The 24,199-nt window shown below is 35.6% G+C and overlaps 2 protein-coding genes across 7 annotated transcripts; both read left to right on the top strand.

Moving 5' to 3' along the window:
• The first annotated feature begins 2,705 nt into the window (after nucleotides 1–2,705).
• On the top strand, nucleotides 2,706–6,906 carry LOC143466078 (uncharacterized). 3 transcript variants are annotated; one of them, XM_076964683.1, is made up of 9 exons: nucleotides 2,706–3,392; nucleotides 3,461–4,944; nucleotides 5,084–5,191; nucleotides 5,369–5,407; nucleotides 5,552–5,614; nucleotides 5,768–5,978; nucleotides 6,187–6,346; nucleotides 6,519–6,635; nucleotides 6,762–6,906. In XM_076964683.1, the coding sequence occupies exons 3-9, from the start codon at nucleotides 5,169–5,171 to the stop codon at nucleotides 6,893–6,895; spliced, it is 747 nt and encodes a 248-aa protein (XP_076820798.1). In that variant the 5' UTR covers nucleotides 2,706–3,392; nucleotides 3,461–4,944; nucleotides 5,084–5,168; the 3' UTR covers nucleotides 6,896–6,906. The 3 variants fall into 3 exon arrangements, 2 of the variants coding, with proteins under 2 accessions (XP_076820798.1, XP_076820797.1); XR_013118695.1 differs by lacking the exons at nucleotides 5,552–5,614; nucleotides 5,768–5,978; nucleotides 6,187–6,346; nucleotides 6,519–6,635; nucleotides 6,762–6,906 and having other exon boundaries at nucleotides 2,706–4,944; nucleotides 5,084–5,542; XM_076964682.1 differs by lacking the exons at nucleotides 5,084–5,191; nucleotides 5,369–5,407; nucleotides 5,552–5,614; ... (2 more) ...; nucleotides 6,519–6,635; nucleotides 6,762–6,906.
• Nucleotides 6,907–11,086: 4,180 nt separating this feature from the next.
• LOC143465679 (kelch-like protein 12) lies at nucleotides 11,087–23,130 on the top strand. 4 transcript variants are annotated; one of them, XM_076964094.1, is made up of 13 exons: nucleotides 11,087–12,054; nucleotides 13,597–13,652; nucleotides 13,853–13,976; nucleotides 14,039–14,192; nucleotides 15,052–15,269; nucleotides 15,395–15,544; nucleotides 18,092–18,190; nucleotides 18,479–18,574; nucleotides 19,983–20,178; nucleotides 20,641–20,781; nucleotides 21,344–21,499; nucleotides 21,584–21,728; nucleotides 22,534–23,130. In XM_076964094.1, the coding sequence occupies exons 2-13, from the start codon at nucleotides 13,603–13,605 to the stop codon at nucleotides 22,637–22,639; spliced, it is 1,635 nt and encodes a 544-aa protein (XP_076820209.1). In that variant the 5' UTR covers nucleotides 11,087–12,054; nucleotides 13,597–13,602; the 3' UTR covers nucleotides 22,640–23,130. The 4 variants fall into 4 exon arrangements, with proteins under 4 accessions (XP_076820209.1, XP_076820207.1, XP_076820206.1 ...); XM_076964092.1 differs by having other exon boundaries at nucleotides 11,087–13,449; XM_076964091.1 differs by having other exon boundaries at nucleotides 11,087–13,484.
• Nucleotides 23,131–24,199: the final 1,069 nt, after the last annotated feature.

Genomic DNA, 24,199 nt, shown 5'->3' with positions numbered 1-24,199 from the left:
GTTTACAATTACCTTTAAGACATTGAAGTCATTTCCACTGGACATTTACTCGGTGGCACCAAGTTAGTGGCAGGTTGGAATGAGGCCACTGGCTCTTGTAAAGCGCCGCCTTCTTGGTCTTATGTATAGTCGTACTAAGGTTATTTATTGCGATGTTATTTGCCGAAGGTATACAACTACTTTACACTTTCGCCAATTTTAATTGTAACAACAGTATTTTATGAAATGTAATGGTAATATCGATCTTGTCTTAATTATTATTCTTAAATAATTGCTTTTGTTATTTACCCAATCGAGCTTTGTCAACTGCACGTTTCATCTCATACTGTGGCATGTCCTGTAGAATGATATGTGATAGGTCGAGTTAGTTATATCTCAGGCGAATCGAAACACAAAGATCGATACAATCAGCGAATCGAAAACACAAAGAACCCGCGGACAGTATTTGCAGATGTTTCAACCCTATTTTACACGAACCTCTCAATGCCGCCAGAGGACAAAGGGAAGCTAAGATGTTTTTGGTACACCGCTTGCATTAAAGCCGTGAGTACAATATAAACAGATGCTTATATTACTCTTAGCTCTCCAGCGGTATTTGAAGAGGTCCATTTTACACCGTTGCCAAAAACGCTTGAAACACATCCCCCTTCCCCCCTTTTCTAAAACACATCTTTTGCTTAAGATAGTGTTATCTTGGCGGTTTAAGGTTTAACCATAGATATTGTTTTTGTTTTAGGCCTATATCTATGAGCTTAACATGAAACTCGATTTAAATGAAGTGATAAACATACCTTTCGACACCTTGTAATAATTAGTTAAAAAGTACCGAGTTTCAAGACCAACTAAAATTCTTGAAATTACCGGTGCAGTGACAAAACCTGTCCCCGCCATTGTGACGTCTTAGATCAGGGCCACTCAACTAGCGGACCTTTTCAGTGTTGAATTCGGACCTTATCTGTCTCAGAATTTACGCAAATGAAATCGTTTATCATTAGTTTTGTTATTCCTGCTTATTCAATTAATCAGCGAGTGTGTAAGTGGTAGCTAAAACTAGTTTTCTAGCGGTTTTTGTTAATAAGTCGTTTGTCAATCAGGGCAGCCGGCGTTTTGCGCCATCTTTTGTTGATAAAACAATGTTTACAGAAGTTTCATTCTCGGTTTAAGAAATTGTATATTTCTATAGAAACAATGAAAATAAGCTTGACATTTTCAAATTGAAAAAAGAATGGTCTACCCTATTTACAAAAGTTGGGATGATGATACATTACAAGAGGCCCAGCCAAGTTTCTTTAGATTCGTTTCAAATTATTTTTGAAAATCAACTGCAGAGATTGTTGCAGTATATGCGCAACAGCTAAAAATGCACATTTGCATAGAATTATCCTTAGCGTCAATTTTGCAAAAGAAAAGGCGGATGCAGATATAATTGGTGTAGTAAAGTATGCTCTGTAAGTACTTCCATGAAGATCCAAATAAGCTTGTGTTAAAGGTGACCTCTGCTGATGTCAATACAGCTGTCTAATTTGAAAATTATAAAGATGTATCGATTCGTCATGCAGGTAGAAACATTTGATTGTGTAAGACTCATAGTACAGTACAAATATTTTTACTTGAAGGCAGATGAAGATGTGCCGTTGAACCCTTGCATTGTGGCAGGTCGTAATTAATTTGGCTACTTTTGCGTGTTTTCAGTTTTAGTGCATTACTGTACTGTGCCTTTTGTAAGGCCAGATGTGTCAGCCACAAGATTTTGACATTTTCGTGGACAAAAAGTGTGCTTTTGACAACATAAATTCTGCCCTTGAAGCTGTCACCTTAACATTTGCATGCTACTACGTGTTTGAGTTGTAGTTGAAAAAAAAACAATCACTAAATATGAAAACCAATGAGAAAATAGAAAGACGAAACATGGATTAAATTTACATAGATTGTCAACACCCTACAGACCAGTGCTCTTTAACCGGGTAATTGGTGGCTAATTTTGACAATTTAACAAAACAAATGACATTTGCTAGCAACATCGGGCCTGAGGAGGGGCAAAACTTGGCTAAACTGTTTTACTTTCATGCCTCTCAAGCGTTTTTGTGGTTAACGTCTATGCACTCCATCACACTCGTACGCGCTGGTTGCTGTTTTCATGCACCGTGGTTGAACAGCACTGCTATAGCCCAGATAGCACGTAGTTGTCGGTCCGACAACTACAACGAGCTATTCTCGCTATAGCGATTGTAGCTCCTCTGCCGCTAATGGGTAGCAAGCTAAACACGGTGTTTTTACGCTGTCCAAAAGATCTTTGTCGGGCCGACGGAGGTCCATTAGTGATGTTAGATGATGCCATAAAACCGTTTAGAACAAAATAATGATTAAACATACATAACTTAGTTTTATTTAATATTTTTAAAATATAAATGTTATTATTTAATGAGGTTCGTAACAGTCGGAAAGGTTTTATCACTAAATGTTGGTAACAAACTAACAATTATAATAATTATAGTAATTCCTATAGTAATAACACCCCTGGCTTTTTTATTCAGATATTTTGAATATAATACGTATTATACTTCTTTGTTTATTCTGAGTTTTTGTTTAACAATTAAATAAACATTTATTTCTAAGTTATCAAATCGATATCATTTTAATGTTTTTTTCTGCTTTGAGGCTATGGTCGTCAGCAAGTTTGATTGTCGTCGCCGTTTGAACAATGAGATAGGATATAGTACGATACAATAGTTTGGATTGAGGATGTAACATTTAAAAGATATGAAGGCAGGCAAAAATTGTTTTCTGGTGGATTTTAAACCATAGTTCGGTTTATTATATAGTATTGCTGCTGATAAGTGGTTAGAGATTTGATACAAATCCAAATGTTATATGTACCAATTGTAGTTGGATTAGATCTTATCATAAAACATACACATGCACGAGACTCGTTGATTGGTTAATGTGCGTCTGTCTGCACGCTAGGCTACGTAAAGAGTTTGGTATAGGCTAATGGCCTTAGTCACGTAGCTTAGTACGTGTGTTTTTCGACTAGGCCTACTGCTGCGTCATTTGCTTAAGGCAGGTTGTTTTCCGTTTCAGGATTATAAATCAATATTCAACAAAAGTATAGCCTATATTTCAAACCATTTGGCATATAAAAGACATCCACCAAATTTCGAATGAGGCAAAATCTCGAAATAAAATGTGCCCTATAAGAAAGAAATACGTACTAAGTCATGCAAGCAAAGTCAATATCTGAAGAGGTCCAATAATAAACCTAGGCTAGGTGTCCAAGACTGCCAAGTTTTGTAACTTTATCATGAGCGAAACATGTATTTTAGACGGAGGATAAAAAAGCCCCCTCATGTGTATTTTGAGTCTCTCTGGAACTTGTGTAAAATAGAATTAAGGTGTGTAATTTTGCACTTGTAATGTATAATAGTTTCTAGTTTGACTAATAAAAGTGTCATGTTTTTAGGTTAACCATGGCTTCAGCACAAAACATGCATACCAGTATAGTTTCCGATAGAACCCTGCGTCGGCATGCTGCAGCACGAGCTGAACGGCATAACATATTTTTCCAGCAAAGCGATGAAGAAAGATCGGATCCGGTTGCTGTATTACAATCAAATAGTACTACAGAAAGTATATCTGCAATATCTACATGTACCGGTAATCGTTCTGTTTCGCAGAACATTGACTTTGATGTTAATGATAATTCAGACCAACGTACTTATATGGTAAACAGTAATGTAGAATCTCGGAATGGTCATTTAATTCAAAGTCAAAATGAGGGTTGGAGTAACTATGATGACAGTAATTCTGAAAGTGATGGGCCTAGTGATGATGAGAATGATTTTGTTACTACTCTGAAACACTGGGTAATTGAAAGTCAGACACCTTTGTCTCATACAAACTCTTTACTGACTCTTTTAAGACCTCATTTTCCTTACTTGCCAAAAGACAGTCGTACACTTCTTCACACTCGTCGCACGTATGACATTAATGAAATTGCTGGTGGACATTATCACCACTTCGGCATAGCCAAAGGGATCATATCTAGGCTACGGAGACACCATCTGTGCGATCAGATTGTGCTTCAGATCAACATCGATGGTTTACCATTATTTAAAAGCAGTACTGAATCATTTTGGCCTATATTAGGTCTTACAACTCAAGAGAAAAATGCTGAACCTTTTGTTATTGGTCTTTGGGTGGGGACTTCTAAACCCAAAGATGCTAATGCTTTTCTTGAAAAATTTGTTGAAGAAATGCTTTTAACTAACTTTTTTTCCTATCCAGTTCATTCAAGCAGACTGAACATCTGGTCTGTACGAGATCTAAATAATCGTCTGTGTGTGATAAATCTAAAAGATGTTTGTTCAAAATGTGTATTGCTACCCAACAAAAGTGAATTTGTTTCTATACCGCTTTTGTAATGTTATTTGCATGTTTTCATTAACTTATATATATATTCATTAGCTATTTATGTTTGTATTTGATACGTGATGATATAATAGTTTAAGTATTTAAAACTATTTTGCATGTACGACCAAAAATATAGCTTATGGTGTCAGCTGAAAGATTGATTTCTGCGTAAAACTTAAATGATGTATATTAACCATTCTTAATTTTTGTGGGTGAATTAAAAAAGTGCTTGTCAAATCAAGTTTGTCATGTTTCATGTTTTTCACCAAAGTTGATTCTTTATAACATAGGAAATTAAGAATATTTATTAACAATGAGTGATAAAAAGTTTGCAATTGTGCACTTCTATGAAGAAGACAGTGTCGCGGTCGTTCATAAGTCATGGATAAAGGCTACAGAGGATGGAATAACTTGCTCCGGGCCCCCTAAAGGTGCAATCAAGGTCAATCGAATTGAATTGAATTGAATTGAATTCAACAATGCAATTCGACCTCCATCTCGACTTGAAGATTCAAATTCTGACAATGATGCCAGGTAAAGTAAACAGAATTGACCTTGGATGATGAAATAAACAAAGTGCAAATGCTTGATAAATTACCTGATTAATTATTATTATACATGTTATAACTGTCTAAATTAGTGATTTGCACATTAGTGAACATATTTACTGCAGTAACCACTGGGAATCAGACCAATCCAAACCCAAAAGGAAAAAATTGTTTTTACAACATTCAACACCACCACCTGTTGTTCCAGAAATGCCTAACACCCAGGAAAGAAGGTATACATTATTCTCGATATTGCTGTTATTATAAATAATATGTAATTTTTTAAATAAGTTATGGGCTACATATAAAAGTTACCAATCTTTACATTAATGTTCAAGGTAAAAAAATGAAAGTATTTTATCTTCAAGTAGAAGTGATAAGCTATGCTACCAATTTCTTTGTTTTGGCAGTGCAAATACTTCTTTTTCAACACCCATTTTAGTTGCAAGGTAAACAAATTTGACATGCAATATTTCCAGTACTGTACTAACTGCAATCTTTATTTGTCGTGCCCGTATCAGACCATTATAATATGCGTATTTCACTAAATGATGTATTTAATACTAACAATACACACTTCATGTTTTTTGCAGTTCTGTGACTTCTCAAGAAACTGATGTACAGGCAAGTGCGTCACATCAATTGCCAACAGAACGGTAAGTTTAAGTTGTACAGAACTAAATAAATTTTCCCGGAATAATTGCATGTAAAAAGGAGTAAAGTAAAAGTGGTTTTGTAAAACTCTTTGGTGGGCTACCAATTATCATGTGTCACAAGCTCTTGGTGATGTTGCGCAAATATTTGAACAGTGAGAGACCATCTACTATTCTCTTACTTGAAAGAATTTGGGGACAAGTAAAACAAAACAGTGTAATGCTCCAGTCTCTTCATCGCCAATTTGTGGAAGGGCAGATACCGTCCACTTCTTCGGTGGAACACTTCAACTTGCCGATAGATTCATTTGAGGATTTTGATAGGGTGGAATCACTGCTAGCAGAGAAATCACAAGCGCATGTTTTTGTAAGTGCAACATGTAGGTTAATATGCAAGTTACTGATAATTAAATAATAATATGAATATTGAGTATTTTCATCTCTTTTATCTAATTGCTATGGGGGACTACGTTGACATTTTTTTCAACTTTGATAATGCTTCCATGTAAAAGCATGACATGTAACCAGTAACATAATGCCGCCAAACAATTGATTCTTATCAGGATTTTTTTTAGATTTCCTATCTAGAAACAATAGGTGGCATAACAGCAAAAGATGTTATCAGCATGATGTTGAGCAAATTGTTGACCTGTGAACTGGCAACCAATTGTAATTGGATGGGAAAGGGTCATAAGACAGGAATGCATTCATCACAACTCGCAAAAGCTGTTATAGGTGAATAAGTCAAAATTGAGTGTTGATGGTTTTGCTAAGTCATGTTTTGATTTTTTAGGTTGCTTACCGCTTCTTAATTGTTTTAAGATGTATTGTGAGTGTTATTTACTATTAGGCCTATCTGTCGATGATGTTTACTCCAGTATTTTGTTTTTATGTCATTATACTTTAGATGCTGCCAAGAAATCGGGTATTAAGGAAGCAGAGAGTATCTGCGAGATCAAGAAATGGTTAAAAAATGCTAGTGATAGGGAAGGGGGACGGCTAAAAATAATGAAGAACAAAATGGGTAAGCTGTGTGGCATGCGTGTGTGATGTTCATATCATGTATTGCAGAACGTTTTACTTTGCATTTTTAATTTTGTAGATAGTAAAGAAACATTATGCAATATATTTCATTACAAAAATGTTTTAGATAAAGAGCGGAAAGATGAAGCCACGCGCAGACAATTGTATTTCATGAATTTCGACTCATCTTCTACAAGTGATGATAGTGATTATAATAAAATATTGTGTTTGCTGGTAGAACTTTCAAATTTGAAAAAATAAACTTTTTGCTGAACTGCATAAAAACCCTGTGTGTTAGTGATTGTTGGTAGGCCCAAGGTCGGCTCGTAGGAGATCGTAGCTAACTCGCCGACCGAGGTCCGACAAAGATTTTGTTGCTCCCTACCCGACCTAGGCCCGCTGGACAAAACGAAGTTGGCCCTTCAGCGATTATCGTTTGTGGGCCGCCAAAAGCAAGCTAGCGGCTCGACGTCGGCCCTCGAGCGACGTGCTATCTGGGAGCCTACTTGCAATTTGTTCTGTCACCTTTTTGAAAACAGAAAAAGTTTCAAATTTTTTGTTAAGTCAAATGGATTTTTTTGCATCCGTTGTACATAAGTTTCAGCTCATTTCCTTCCCCTTATTCAAACTTTCGCTCGATTCAATTGAAACAGGAAGAAGTTCCTTTTTCTTAAGTCACAAGAGTACGTTCTCTACTTCTGTGTATCGTAAACCTAATCACAGCAACCGCCATATACTATATAATATATACTCACATGTCTTCTACGTTCTTGTGTTGAATGACGTCTTCGTAACCAAGCTTCAGACGTTAGATAAAAAATTTTATCGAATGAAACTGTCAAGTTCACACTGTACTCAACGATACAAAGATTGGCTGGACACGACGTCACACTATTATTACAAAATCATGTTATTTCCATGACGTTTTACAAACCATTCACATTCTACAACAAAGATTGTGACATGATGACAAAACAATACGTCGGTCTTCAACCAAATTCTTTCGTCATAAGCGCGAATGTTAATCAATATCGCTCAATCGACTCAAACCAAGTTGTCTGTCAGTTTTCAAAACTTCAAAATTCTGCCCATGTGATTGCCACTCGATGGCGGTAGAGGAAACTTTGCCTTACGACATCCAGAGTATTGAAAGCGTTGCCACAGATCTATGACGTGTGCATCACGACACGAGGATTTTATTATGAAATCCGGAAATACCGATTGCGACTCGATGGCGGTAGAGGCAACTTTGTCTCAAGCAGGAATTTCAAAAGTTGTGGCAACAGCTAGAAACAACATTTAAGTATCGACGACATCCAGACCATTTGAAGCGTTGCCACAGATCTACGACGTATATGTCACGTCACGAAAATTTTATTACAAAATCCGTATATCAATTGGTTTCTGTGTTCATCAGAGGTAACTTGGGAGATAATTTGACTTTGACCATAACAAAATCGGAACATGAACACGAGGGTTTGCCCAATCTACCGTTCGACACCAAATCTTACATGTTAATCAAAAATGAAAGTCTCTTCCAGGAATACGGCAGGTCAGCGTTCTTATCAGGAATTAAGAAACCATCATTTCGTTGAAAAAATCCCAAAACTTTAGAAACATCATATACCGGTAGAGTAAAACGAACAAAAAAACTTGTTAAGAAGCAACTGATAACTTAAGAAAAAATCTCTAATGAAGGTACGACGTCTTTTCGTCCTTTGAAGCCGACTTAACCATTCAGTCGTGGACAGCGTACCCCGAGGATCCTGATGTGTAGCACAGAATCAGGCTTTTATCATCTGCACTTTTCTTTGGTTATTTGTGTGCCATATGAAGTTACTAGCTAAAGGTGGAAAATGTCATTAGTAGCCTAGTAACCAACAAATGCTGTGTAGGTTTAATCCGTGCCACATGCTACGGGCACAGCATGAACATATTGTATTAAAACATGTATTTACAGAAAATGACTTTGGCGATTGAAGCCAGAGGATCGGAGAAGAAATCAACCTTGAGCTTAAAAACGCTGCAATTTTTGTCTTTTCGCAGGTTAGCGTAAGGCACTTCAACTACTCTGCTAACGAGCCCAGCAACCACTACATGCACTCTCACCAAATGTAGACAGTAAAATCACTTCCAGGCTACTGTATAATCTAAACTAAATCTGTATGCAGAGCTGAGTCCAGCTGAGTCCATTTTGGTTTTGTTGATTTCCATAACTTTCATCGGCATGGAGCCGGTAAATTATTTTTAATGTATACTTTTCTTTCTCATTCAACATTCTAAACTGTTCCCTAACCTGCTACAAGCGCTTACGATGCCCAGTGTTTCAAACTTAAACCATTTCTTTCCTTTAGTTCAGCACCTTCACAGTAAATTTATACTGGTAAACGTTGATGCCAAGCTTTAGCCCAGTTTTGGCTGTTGCTTCGCCAGATCATGTACTCTCTTCTGTGACATTCAGACATTCCTGTACTGAAAACAATTTTGAAATGCAATTCCAGAATAAGTGACTGCATAATATTATTATGACGTCACAATGAATACTATATCTGATATAGTATATCACCCAGTTGAAGGTTTGGTTTTAGTCTGTTTGTTGACATAGCCTAAGTGCTTCCACTCTTTGAAGAAGAAACAACTTCTTACCCAAAAAAATCATGCAAAAACGGTTAGCCTGGGAAAAAAATGATTCAATTCTTATTGCACAACAAATATAAGGGAAAAGATTTGGTCAAATGCACACCCCCAGAAAAAGAACATCAACTGCAATTGAGGGAATGATGAACTCAGTTCGCTACACCGCATTGATCAAATGAACGGTCACTGGCGATTCAAAAAAGTTGAGATAAATGTTTTAGATTGGCCAGGAAACTCGCCCGACTTGAACCCAATCGAAAATTGAAATTGAAATCTCGTTTGCAAAAACTTTATTGCACCTATAGGCTATTACTCAAGTTTGGTATAGACTAGAGACACTTTAAAATTACCTGTCTAATCGTGCGAAAGAGGTGCTAAAGAATCAAGATGGTCACTTAAACCGGGGTTTGAAACATTTTGTGGAAAGTAAAAACGCCGCTTTTTTGCTGCTTCAGTCATTTAATTATTAGTTTGCATACGATTGTATAACCCATGGATACGTAGGCCTACATCAGTCATTTCCTGGGGAAGTACGCAAGTTGATTCTGAGTAGTTTGTGGGACCTTATGTAGTAGTTGCGTACTTCGTTTACACACAATTAAGCGCATTGGTTGGTTAGAGTGCCTAGTGGAGGCTTTAAAAAGAATCGGTTTGATCATATCGACAGTCCATGGTGGAGACAGAATTTTAGGCATAAAAGAAGTCATGAAGAAAGACCTGTCGGAGGCAAAAACCACTTTCCTACATCTACTTTGGTCAGTAGGCCTACAAGTTCGTTGTGGAATACGAAGGCCAGGAGAAAACTTGCCATTACTGTGATGAAACCGAAAATCTCGTTCAATATGTCCATACAGAGGTGGAAAGCAGTTGGTGAGACACGCTACACGTTTTCAATTCTTGCAACAAAGAGGTGCAAGCCTTATCGCGTATCGGTCCATACCCACGCCTAATCTCTCAAAAGCCCGTGTCCCGAACAAAGATGTTCCAAATTCGAAAATATCTCTAGACTGTGTTAACTGTTAACCTGAACAATGAAATAGGCGCGTTTTATCTCTAACAATTCTTGATAACACAACGATTAACCAAACCTTGTAATGACAATGACAAACTTTTTGACTCCACATAGTAGGCTAACAAATCAATTTCACTCTTTTAAGCATACATGACTGATTCCCAATATGCATCATAAATCTCGGAGTTGAAGGGAATGTAGATGCATGTTTTTCTAATGACATTATTATACTTTTTTTAGTTTGTTCTATATATCCTTTAGTGTACTTATGGGCTTCACTATTGTACCCTCTCTTAACCACAAAAACGGAAATCCAGTTCCTAGAATGGATATTCTTTTGTGCGTTTTTTTTAACCGTCCACTTGTTTGTATTGGAAATTGGAATGAACGCATTACAATGTGTGAAGTACGAATCAGGAGACTAGTTTTAGTTGTTTAAAAAAAGCATTTAGTTTCTGGTTTACAATGCTTAAAACATGTGAACTACGCTCTTACGTAAGAGCACGTTTTCAACACAGTTTTGGATGGAGTCTAATTGAAATAGAAGTTTGACCTTATGATAGTCAGGGCAACAATCACGGCAAACGTTAGTGAGCAGTCATTAAAAAGAAACCCAATAAATCCACGTCAGGCTTTAAAATTATTAATCTGGTGAGTTATTGCCATGATTAAAAAAGGGAGGAATCCAGATAAAAATCCGCTTCCAGTTTTGACGTTGTTGCAAAATTTTAATGTCTATGAACCGCGGCCAACAAGGGAAAGTCCCTACTGAAAAACTGAAATCGAAAATTATCAAAGTTAATTTTGTACAAAGTTAGGAAACCGCAAAGTAGCCAACATTTTTTCTGTCAGCCTGCTAAAAGTCGAAATAGGTTAAACAATGAGCGTTGATTATATTGCTAGGTCTAAACATAAATACCGTATAATACTTTTTTTTATTAACTTTATTATCATTATAGTAACAGCCTGACAGTGACAAGACCGGACTGCAGAGTTTGGCATAGGTAATTAATAGGCGCACTCAATACAGGCACTCCTAAAACATACAGGCTCGTATGGTACGAGTAGTTCCATCCAGTGTTTCCAGTGGAACCATTTGGTTCAAGTCTTCAAATATTACAAAATGTTTCACAGGTTCAACTTTCAGTTTGGACAAATACATTCTTTGCATTAATCCTGTTAAAGATACTTCCATGATCTCTGCGTCAAGAGCTGTTATAATTTCGGCTTAATTTGATGTTAATTCTCAGTTCACATATCCAAGAAAATGGTATTGATAGTTTGATACGGTATTAAGTAGCTCCACAGCAGTGTGGTAATGAAATATTACCCAATTAAATTTTGCTGTTTCATGACGCAATTCCTAAAGTGTGCTTAACTCAACAGAAACGTCTGTTCAACCCGAACCTGTAAATTTTAGTCGTATCCTCAATGCTGCTTTTCATGATCTTCAGTGCTGCACTTATTGCACGTTATTTCGCACTATGATGACTTGGACAGAACTACCGTGCACTTAATTTTCAATTGGTTTCAAGATTAAAGTCAAACTGTGGACATTACTGTGCAATTGCCCACCCAAGAGCACACTTCCATTGTCACGTTTTAACCCCTCAGCACCCTATTTTCTGTTCCTATTTCACTGGCATCTATTTATCGAAGTTGCTGAATCAAAATTTGATGACCGGTAATTTTTCGATGATGGATTTATCATTCTCATTTTGGACGAGGTGAAGAAAGCAAAGTTGTGGGGCTCGTATGCTGGAGGTCTCGGGTTCGAATCTTGATATTGTTTGTCATGTTTAACTAAAAAATAGCAATTGTTTCAATTTTCAGCCTAGCTTAGTGATTTTATCATAAAATTTTGGGTCACAGGATATTAGTTTTAGTTTAATATATACTTTGGAAAATTTAGTAAGTCATTTCATACTGAAAATTAGCATACATTTCAATTAACAGACTAGCCTAATTATCTTTTATTGTATTCATATTTTCCTACATTAGTAAAAGGCGGCTGAAAAAAAAGTGTCTATTTCACTGACCGCCGTTTACCTAAGTAAGAAAAATACCAATTGCATAACAGGCTAGTCGTTTTCTGAGGTAGTTTCTTCCAAATTTGGTAACCAACATTCATTGAAATAGACGCTGTCCACAGTCAATAGCGAAAAATAAAAACTATAATCCTGAGTGCAGAGCAATGCAGTTTTTCCAAGATCTTGGGGATGCAAAAGCAAAACTTCGGTAAACAAATGTGCAAGGAAGTGCTTTTCACCACGACCCAAACGGCCAAAACATGTCCGGCATTTATGGTAGCCAAGATATGGCTTTTATACTAGAAAAAGAAGAAAAAAAATGAGTGTCTCCTTTTTTAGCGATTCTTCTTCTGCCAATATGAATACTGTTTTAGCCAAAAATTTTCGGTGTGCTCTGTAGCCTGGGTAGGTCACAACATCACCTTACTAGCATCCACTTGCAAACGTACTATAAATTAATGTAAACTCTGCTCAGTCTTCTTTTTGTTGAACTATATAGCCCTACTCGACACGCACGAATAGGCCTACTGTAGTTCACCAGTCTCTTTCAATGGGAAATCCCCTTTGGTTGTGCTCGATTTTGACGGCAATGTAAATGGTTCTTGCGCTGGACTGTGCTGAAATGTTCTGTAGTTTAAACCAGCCTTGATATGTGACATCGGGTAGAGCTTTACGTCGTGTGCTTTCTTCGCTCTGAGGATGATTATTACACTTAACACATGTTCGTCTTTCGGAAATCTTGCATTTTAGCACAAGAAGAATTCCAAGGAATTAAGGTCTTTTTTTCATGCCAAGCTATTTCCCTATTTTGCTGCACACAGCCAATGGTGAAAAACACACAAAGTTGCTATGAAAAGTTTTCAATTCCAACCTTATACTGTATCGATTTTGAGCTTATTTTGTAAAGTTATATTTAGCATTATAAGTATTTAGCATTATTTCACAACCATTGCAGCCATTATTTACTTTGTCAATAATAATCTTCTTGATAACATTAACAATTTTTATTTCTTTCTGTTCTTGTGTCAATATGAACCCGGTCGGGCAACATTAGTTTTTGCCAGTTAATGATTGATATGGAGCAATTATTCGTGAAGCTTGATTCAAAGTGGTTCTCTCTCATATAAAATTCGTTGGTAATCGTGCTCTCTTATAACTGGTAGATGGTTTGGTAAATATAGTTCATACTTTTTGCCTCAACTTTGCTTTGTAGTTACCGGATTTTGATTAAAATCAAAGATTTAAGTTTAACTTGAATATAATTGTTTTCTTGTATCAATTAGGAGAAGATGGAACTGCAAAGCAACCATGCCACTGAAATACTCAACAGCTTAAATGAGTGAGTTGCTAATTGAGCAGTGTTCATTTTCATTATGTTTTTTTGTGAACTTTTGAACTGCATGCCTTTAGGCTGACTAATCCGTTCTACATATCAATCAGTTTTAAGCAATTCTACCCTAAAATAAAAAGCTTAATAATTACTTTGGTTATAGTAGTGCACAGTTAGCTATGTGGTTTAAAAGATTTCTATTGTCAAAGGGATCGAAAAACAACAAAGGACTTCTGTGATTTCAAAATAAAAGCTGGAGGAAAACAATTCCCTGTTCACAAATGTGTGATTGGTTCAATCTCAGAATATTTCAAGAAAATGTTCACTACAAAGGTGGAATGAGCTTATTTATGTAAACATCTGCTTCAAGTAAATTGATTAATTTTTATTTATAGATGAAGGAAAGTTATTCGAACGAAGGAAGTGTTAAAGAAGTCAGTGGTCCAACAATGGCATCGATCATTAACTTCATATACACTTCATGCATAATTCTCACTCATGACAATGTATATGATGTACTGGAAGCAGCAGAATATCTACACATTACAAGTAAGTATTGTTACTGCAGCTATTTGTATGATATTCAGTGCCGTAGTAAGGTTAAAATTTTACTAAGGTAAATATATCGAGCACATCCCTAGTTAAGTTCGTTGTAAAATGCATTTTAACAGTGAAGATATTTTGAGCCAAAATTCCAGATAATTTCGGAGGCAAGTGCCTTGTTTGCATCAATGTAGCTATTGGTTAAGTTTTAACTGATATGACATTTGCCTCCAGTTTGTTGGATTAGTGGTGCACAGTACACTATATCTTATGCTTATCACTTCATGTCTGCAACTTAGATTTGTTTTGTTCAAGTGTTACAACTATGAATGTTGTCGTTATTTAATTATCGTTATTACACATTGATGAAAGACATTGCACTGAATCTGGTTTGGTAAATTAATGTAAATTATAATACGAGGCATTGCAAGCTTCGTTTATCAGAAAACTTCACCTACCTCTGCAAAACATCCTTTCATGTTATGAAGACGTTTTCTTTGAGTCGATAAAAAGTTAGCAACTATTTGCAACAACAACACACTGGCACCCTTTTCTATCATTTTCCTTTATTCTTAAGTTTATATTGAGCATAAATTTTCTGGAATGCTTCTTAGTAACTTTAGACATATGTTTGACATTTACATTTGGACATGTGTTGCTATTATGAAACTATTTGGGTTTGATATTGGAACGCGGTAAGTTAAAAAAGTCAGATCTCGGGAGCAAACAAATTAACGAAATGTGGCCGTGCTGTTTAGTATTGAAACTTTCTGATAGGAGATTGTATTTTGAGCGTGACCATTATTCAAAGTGCGACTTTTACTGACTGAATAAGTAGGTCCAAATTCTATATATATTTGTTTAGGTTTGAAAGAACAGTGCAAGATATTTTTCAAAAAATCTCTCAATGAAGAAAATTGTTTGAAAATTCGATCTTATTCAAACCGATACGACATGGATGATCTTGTTCAAGCCGCAGAAACTTTCATTTCTAAAAATCTCGGAGCAGTTTTAAAAAGTGCAGATTTCCTTCAGTTTGCTGTTGGTGATGTCAAGGCTATGCTGAAGTTGGAAAGTGATGAAGTAAACTTAGAATTGAAACTTCATTTTAAAAGAAAATATGAGCATGGTCTCAAATTTACTTTAGTTTTCGACAAGAAATTCCGAGAAAATGTGATGAGATGTTAAAATTATAAATAATTTGGCAGGAATCAATCGACAAGGACAAGTACAGGAGTGTGATAAGTTGGACAAAACATGGCGTTCGTGACAGAAAGGAACATTTAAGTGACTTGTTTTGTTTCATTCAACTGGATTATTTATCCTCAGAGTTTTTGAATGATGTTGTTTGCAAAGAAGTAAGTTTTATGATATTTAGTTTTACTTGTGCTCAAATTTTCATTTAAAACAATTGCAGGCATGGTTGACTGTCATTATGAACATATGACATCACAACTACTGGCATATCAAAGATCTACTGAAATGTGCCCATGCCTTGTAAATTTTGTCCACTATGATTATATTACTCCTCACTATTAATTGCAGCTTTTTAATTTCCACTATTACTGTTACATGTTATCACTGTTACACGGTTCACCAAACGTCCACATGACCAGTGTTTTGTATGAAATGAACACGTCAGCTAATTTCTATGTATTATAACCAAACATATCAGATGATTTCTGTGTATTATAACCATAGACACCTTAAATAGAAGGACTGGTAACTTCTATGCTCGGTATCTGGAACTTGGGTCCCATCATAATTTGTGTCAAATACATGGTAAAACCTTCATTCTGGTGTCTCTTGGGGGGTTTTGAAGGGTGAGGAATTACTTTTTCATACTTTTAACCTTCTACAAGGTCATCTGAAAGTCATCTAAAGGTCAAATCACCAAAAAATAGTCCAAAATCACTCAAAATATTGCATATTTTCTCACTTAAACAACTGAAACACACGGTATGTTCCCCTGTGACTGAATTAAAATGTATTCATGGACAGTTTAGCCTGAATATTTCAACATAAACAATGAAATTTGTGAAACAACAACAAACAACAATGAAATTTGTAGAAATGAGTAATCAAAATACTTGTTGGCATACTAAAGATACTTGTTCAGTTTTTAGTAGAGAGTTTTTCTTTTCTTCTCAAACAACCGAGTTGTCTTTCTTTTTCACTGTTGTCAAGCACAAATGCTTTCAAAAGAATGTTTGATAAAGTAAGACATGCTCCTTGAATTACAACCATTGGACTATCGATACGACGCAAAGCATGGCATAGATGAGCTCAGCAGCAATGCAAGCTGTACTTACCAAACAGTTTATAGGCTGAGTGTACAAAATGTACTGTTGAGAGTAGAGGTACAGTTAGTCCACCTCTATTTAAGTTTGTGAGAAACTCCGAATTAATCCGATGGTCGTCATCATTTTCAGTTTCGATACGCAAGATATTAGCTGGATATTTGTGTTCCAAATATCCAGCTAGAAAAATACATTTATGCTTAACACTGTCATTAGATTGCACCAGGTCTTCAGTGTCGCACACCAGGTAGAACGTAGATGAAGTTGTGCTGAGTCAGTAGCAACTTCGATCTTCTGGAGGAGTGAGCAGTAACTGTAACTGAGCATAAATAAACAGGAAATGAGGCGAATCAGAACAACTCATGCTATTCAATTCTTCAACAGCACTTTTTAGATAGTCTTTGAACTCATACTCGGTAATGCATGACAGAATTTTGTCTAACTGTGACCATTTACTGAGAAGGCTATTCTTTTGCAGACAACCAGCTTTGGAAAAATACGTTTTAGGTATGTCCTTTCCATTTTTCTCAACACATTTAAGATGCAAAAATCCAAATGACGATTGCACGCGTTGAAAATGAAGAAATTGAATAACAGAACGTCCTTTTGCATCAGTTTTAGAAATGTAAATGTCATCACTATCACAAAAAAAAGATGATCCTTTGGGAAATGCTGCTTGATGTCATTACAAAAAGAAGAAAAGTCAGCTATCTTATCCAGGCCTTCAGTACGGAATCGTTCCTTTTCAGCTCTCGCCTCTGCTGAAGCAGTTCTCGGCCTAGTTCTGTGTGCTGAGGAGACCTGCTTTAAGCATGACTTTAAAACTCCAGGGAAAATGGACGGTGGTTGGCTTGGTCTTTTTCCACCTTTAACTGAAATCCATTCACAGTCAAAATGATTAGCACAAGCATAGATCTGCTTAAGCTGTAGCAAACTAGAACGCTCATTTGGCATGGCATCAATCCAGCGGTTTCGTTCTACTTCATCAGTTGGAAATGATACCACTTTGGAGTACGGTTTCTCCCTGTAATTGCCTCGACAACCATATACATTACATTTCTTAGGCATTGTGTGTTATTAACAGAGACCCCTGAAAAAACTTTGTTCCGATTATGCAATAGAAAAAAAGAAAAGTTGCTTTAAAAAATTACCCTACTCTATCGGCATTGCCATAGCCTATAATTGGTTTCATCGTCACATGTGCTTATTTATCAGCTATTGAAGCAGTTAGAAAGCTTTAAAGTCACATATGCTTGTCTGCATGCCTTATTTTAAATATTTATACAGTTCTTTTCCAAAATTCAAAATATTCGCGGCACACCTGAGAATCTGTGGCGGCACACTAGTATCTATGATTGGGACCTAAGTTCCGTAACCCGAGAGTGCGAGTTACTAGTCCTTCTATTTAAGGTGTCTATGATTATAACCAAACATATCAGGTGATTTCTGTGTATTACATTTACAACCAAACATATCAGATGATTTCTGTGTATTATAACCAAACACATCAGGTGATTTCTGTGTATCATAACGGAACACATCTTCTGATTTCTATGTAATATAAACCGAACACATATAGTATTTATATAAAACTCTGCATTTTAGGAATTGGTTTGTAATTCACTTGAGTGTATGAATCTGCTCGTCATGTCAGTGACTTCACGATTGTCCGGTGCTCAAGTCTTCAAGAAAAGGAAAGGTCAGGTGGTTTGGCATGCTCATGTCAATTTTGTCGTTGTTCCATGAAAATTTGTGATGGTTTTTATATAAATGCGTGGAATATAAATGTGATATTATGGCGTGGACACAGATTTTTTCTTTTACCAGATATACATCTATCGCTTAAGCCATAAAATTATCGAATAATTTTGTTTTTGGTTGAAACCTCTGCATAGAGGTCTTGCTTTCAAGAAAATTGATAATGACTCCAAATGATTTTTCATAAGATTTGAATTAACTCATTATTTATAAGATGTTAATGTTTTAGGTCAGTTTGATAAAATTCTTATCATTGGTGGAACTGGACTGGATTGTCAACAAAGTGTTGTCAAGTTCAACACCAAGACAAACCAGTGGAGTAAAATGCCGGTATGTTTGCATTCTTCACTCCCGATTATAAATGAAACCCGCAACCAGGTTTAGAAATGTGGATTTGTTGAGCGGCAGGTTTTTATGCAAAATTACACGCTTGTGGGAAACAGGGTTTGCTGAAGTAAAATTGGTGGTTGATAAAAAATAAGCTTCACCGACTTATTACACAAATAGGTTCAAGATTTTTAAGTAGTTGACACAATGCTAAAATTAACATTGGGCCCATTTTTAACAAAACGAGTGAAATAGATGTATGAGATCTATTCAGTTTAAATATTAAGCTATCATTTAAACTCAGTTGATATAAATTTATTCACTTATCAGTGTATTTCATAGTCTTCATGAATGCACCCTCTATCGTAAAAATGTAAACTTAAACTTATTGAGAACAGAAATTAACTGATCTTATGAAAATGGTTCATAGTTTTGTTAAATTTTATGACTAATCTACCTATCCCACGTCCGTTATTGTTATTACTAAATACTTGTAATTACTTAATTACTAACTGTGTTACATCATTTTCACCATTATCTGATCAGTCAATGATATTTTTGCACCTTGTCTTTGCCACATCTGCTACCGCCACAGCCTGTTATTTTAAACAATACCTTTGAAACTATTATTATCGTTTACTGCATCGTCTTGTCTGTAAACTGGAAATTTCCTTTTTCTTGCAGCTACTTCTGTCTGGAGTCGTTATAAATTTTGAAACACTTTGATTTTAACAATATTTATTTCTCAGTCTGATGAAGGAAATATGTTCATGTCCTACACACGTTAGTTCTCGTACGTTGTTAATAAAGTATGCTTTCTGTGCTAGTTACTTTGTTGGCAACTGAATGGTATTTAAGGTCGACTTCTATTCTTCCTACCTTATAAGATCTTAAGAAGTTTGTCTCAATCAACTTTTTCGCAGTCAGACCTCTTTTGTTGTTTTTGTCTTTGAGGTGAAATCTTTATTTAAAGTTTAATGATCAAGTCCTGTTGTTTTCTTGCGCATACAACCCAGGACTTAGAGGTTGGAAATTGTACCGCGAGTCTTTGTATAAGATGTCTTTGCATGTATTTAAAGTCAATAAGTCAATAAATGTGAACAATTCATAATTGTTGTATCAAAAGAACTTGTTGATTGAGACGTAATTCGCAATTCCTTGGAAAGTGTTTAATTGTACGTCAAACCAAGGGTTTGTTTTCTCAGTTGACATTTTAAAAGTCAAGCGTCACCAAAAAGACTCAAAGCAAACCTGAGCTTAGTAATGTCTTGTTGTTGTTGTCCAGTTACTGTGATGTCAGAACATTGATTAATGTTGTATAACGTTGTAAAATAACCGGTCCTGTTCTTAGTGTTATGACTGACAGTATTTGAATGAATATTGACATTTGCAATGATGTTTCATCATACAGGACACAAACATTGATCGGGGATGGCCATCTGCTGTAAATTACAATCAACAAATTTTATTGATGGGTGGTAGTAATGGTTGGACTTACTACAACTCTGTTGAGATGTTGGACTTGAATGATGAGAATCCAAAGTGGGATAGCAACTTGCCTTCTATGGGAAAAAATCGATCTGGATTTCCATCAACATTATTGAATGGTAAGTTTCAAAGTAATGGAGTTTAAGCAACATTTTAAAGTATAAGATGCTGATGGATTATAATGGCTTAGATCAAAAGAAATATATATGCATTGGTTAGATGTGATACCAATTTATTTTGACCTTTGCAATAAACCTACATGTAAGTTAATTCTCTGTAATTGTTTACATTGCCTGTAGCATTGTTTGTGATGTTTTTACCTGAAATATATATTTTGTTAACAAAGTAGCCATTGTTTCAGTTTATATTTTCAATATTGCTGTGTTGCGTATTATATTAAATATCATGGGCTCTACTTCGATAAATAGTTGTTTTTCTGTATACATATAATCATACGTAGGCCTACATACTATAATATTTTTTTATAATTTCATTCATCACAGGCCTTATTTATTGTACTGGTGGACATAATGGCATAGAAAATGAGAATGACAGAAAATTTTTGTGATTGTGTCCTGTAGGTCTTGTTTATTGTGCTGGTGGTTGGAATGGCAATGGTTGTCTATCATCATGTGAAAGTTACAATCCTGAAGAGAGGAAATGGTCTTTGATAAGAAACATGAATAAAAAGCGATCTCACCACACGTTGGTCAGTGCACGAGGTGAGTTCAAATTAAGTGTTATTTGGAAATTCTTAATACTACTAAAACTGTGTTGGTTTTATGTTTCTTTAATTGTGATATTTAATTAAACAAACTTCTACAAACCCACTTGCCATATTCCATCAAAAGTTTTCAATTCCTTAATATTTAATTAACAAAAATATTTGATGAAAAATTGTGTTAAATAAACAAGTCTACGCACGTCATTAACCAAATAACAATGACGTCATTAAGCAAATAACAATGACGTCATTATCTTCATTAGCTGACTTTTAAACTGAAAGCAAAACAGATCCTTTTAAAATAAAACTTTTATTTGCGACATGGTTGTTTGTATAAATTGCATTTATCAAATTATTTTAAGAATGAGAGTTGATAGAAAAGAGAATTGTGCGAAAATTTGAAAGCGAACTAAACAAAAGAAAATGATAATATCCATGCTCTAGGTTTTTAGTTCATGCCTCAGCTCAGCTGCTTTTCCATGTATTGTGTGGGGAGTAATCGTGCTGGAATTTCAAGCACAAGTGACGTGTTTTGATTGATTGATGGTTTATTTTGAAAGGTTTGCTTTATGCGCTTGGAGGACATGATGGCAATGCAACAAACACAGCAGAATGTTATGATCCACGAAATGGAAAGTGGGAATATATTCCACCGATGAAAACCTGCAGATCTAGATTAACTTCTGTTGTATTAAAGAACGAAATATACGCGATAGGTGAGTCTTGCTGCAAGTGCTAATATCTTTCAAATGTTTAAGGAGATTTATGACTTGTCATGTTCTTTCAATGAATTAAATAAGGTGGACAAGACGGTTCAAAGAATCTCTCTTCTGTTGAAAAATACAACCTGGACACGAAAACTTGGCTTGATGTTCCATCTATGAATCATGTAAGATATGGTGGATCAGCTTGTGTAGTGAATGGCCTTATATGGGTGTTTGGAGGGTGAGAAATGTTTTTATAAAGCCTACTTGAATCACTAAAAAGCGAATATAGCCATTGAGTATGGACAAGTGGAGTAAACTCAATTAGGGCTCCGCAGGCTCATGGGCTGCTGGCTTCAGCGAGTCTAGAAGAAATGAGTTACGGATATTGGAACAGTCAGGTTGAAACAAGTGCTTTTATTTCCCTAATTGTGACGTACTAATGTTGGTCAAAGTTTAAGACCTGTAATTTCGCTAATGTGGTTACAATCTGTTTTTAAACATACAGTAAATGATACTTGATTACACCAATGTGCTCGCACAATTTGTGGTAAAGTATCTGAATGTTTATCCTCAGACGAAGTAAATTCTTTATACGACTTAAACTTGGCATTAATGTTCACAATGGTTCGAACAACAACAACAGAGTTTAGAGCGGTGGACAAGTAAAAATGTACGACAATGGGAACTTGCACAAAGGCTAGCTCGGTAACCGGGGCGAAGTGTTCGAAGTCGAACAATGAGGAATCATTGCCGGGTTCAACTTCTGCAAACACTCACTCAGTCCGAGGACAATAATTACTATACCGCCAAATCCAGGATTAATTCTATTGCTCATTGTTGTCGCTAATTGCAAGATTTAGTTGTAACAAAGCGGTTTCATCTCTCCCTTGCTTAAGGTTTTAACTCCGATTTGAGATTTTGTTGCAAGTTTTTGTTTCAGAAATTCGAAAATTAATTGCTTATGATTAAACAAATACTTTATTGTATTAAAACGATCAGGAGTTGGTTATCTTTTGTTTAAAACTTTTGCACACATTTTATAGCGTTGGTGCCAAAACAGTTGAGTTCTATGATCCAGCGACCAACCAATGGCAAGTATCGACCAACATGGACAGAGAACGACAGTTTCCTTGCGTCCTTTCTATATGAAGCATCGTCACTCCTAGATAGTAATTGAACCTTTTCTATTATATTTGTACAGTTTTTTGTTATTTTTTTTCACATTTGTGATTTATCGTTGAGTTTCTGAAAATAATATACTTGATATCAAATTATGTACGTGCCTTCGGTTTTTTAAGATGTATTTGAATTGAATGAAATATTTGAATTATTTTGGAAATGCAACTATAATACTCTAATGAAAAGGTCATTTATCGAATTCCCGAAAAACGTTTAGTCACAAATTTGTTTACAATTACCTTTAAGACATTAATATCATTTCTACTGGACAATACTCGGTGGCACCAAGTTAGTGGCAGGTTGGAATAAGGCCACTGGATCTTGTAGAGCGCCGCCTTTGTGGTCTTATGTACGATGCTGCGTTGTTGACTCCTTGTCTCAGAAGGTTGCTATTTTTGTTCACTGTCTCCTTCGCTCATATATTAAAATAAATGAACACGAGGTTCTGAGTTTAACCTTTACTCAAACTCATGCATCCTGTGCACAAGCGGTGCAAAACGGAATGGTTGGTAAAACGAACGCGCACTGCTGAAATCAACTCGTGCTGGGAGCATTGTAAGGTCGCCAACCATCGACTAAACAAACAGACACCCAATGGCCGCTACACAAGTGTTAGTGAGGTAGTTTGCATTTTGTTGTCTTGGAGTGACATCAGAAACAATTTATCGATAGTCCCGTTAGGTTTAAGATTCATTTTTATTAGGAACCTGCCTAGCCATAACCGGCAAAACCATATCCTAGCTTTATCATTAGTATTAATTATGTATTTGTACCAGCCCATATCATATAGTATTAGGTACCGTGCTTTGACTTTTGGCGGTGACTTATTTGTTTTGTTATTGTTGACAACTGCCAAATTATGGAAAATTAATGTATTGCTATATGAATCTTAAGAACGATTAGAAGGTTGCGAATTCTGTCTAGAAACTCCTAAACTTCAGTTGAATAGTTTATATAATTTTAATCGCTGAGATTCTGATTAATATAGATTTTAAAATTCTTCATTAATATTTCAAACAAACACTAAAAAATTACAACAATATTATTATTATACAGAAAGAGTTTTAAGAATAATTTAACGATAAAAGCGCATCTCACTACATTTTACATCGACTTAAGGAATTATTCAGAGAGTTATTACGATCTATATCTTCTCATTAATTGAACTTTAAAACTCTAATTGTATACTGAAGAACTAATATGTAGACAAGTAGAACCAATATAGTACTAATTCTAAATGCCCATGCATGAGTTACACAGTCGTATGAATATTAATCGACTCAAGCAGCAAAAACACACAATTTTAGCTTTTTTACTTTCCGCAAAATGTTTCAAAACCCGTTATTAGTGACCACCTTGACTCTGTAGCACCCCATTCATACGATTTGACAGGCAATTTGCAGTTTTCTTGAATTGCAGTGTCTCCATACCAAAATTGAATAACAATAGCCTATTGGGGCGGGGCAATCAAGTTCTTGCAAACAAGATTTCAAGTCGGAGGAGTTTCCTGGCCAACCTAAAACATTTATC

This window comes from Clavelina lepadiformis, chromosome 7 (genome assembly GCF_947623445.1).
Source record: "Clavelina lepadiformis chromosome 7, kaClaLepa1.1, whole genome shotgun sequence".
Lineage (NCBI taxonomy): Eukaryota > Metazoa > Chordata > Ascidiacea > Aplousobranchia > Clavelinidae > Clavelina > Clavelina lepadiformis.
This window is presented reverse-complemented; position numbering and strand designations above follow the sequence as displayed.

Bases quoted from the DNA above. Each gene is read 5' to 3' on its own strand.
- LOC143466078 (XM_076964682.1), top strand. From the start codon at position 3,313: ATGTATTTTAGACGGAGGATAAAAAAGCCCCCTCATGTGTATTTTGAG. The intron at 3,393-3,460 runs GTGTGTAATTTT...TCATGTTTTTAG, and splicing joins TTGTGTAAAATAGAATTAAG to GTTAACCATGGCTTCAGCAC.
- LOC143465679 (XM_076964094.1), top strand. From the start codon at position 13,603: ATGGAACTGCAAAGCAACCATGCCACTGAAATACTCAACAGCTTAAAT. The intron at 13,977-14,038 runs GTGGAATGAGCT...TTTTATTTATAG, and splicing joins AGAAAATGTTCACTACAAAG to ATGAAGGAAAGTTATTCGAA. The intron at 15,545-18,091 runs GTAAGTTTTATG...TCTGCATTTTAG, and splicing joins ATGATGTTGTTTGCAAAGAA to GAATTGGTTTGTAATTCACT.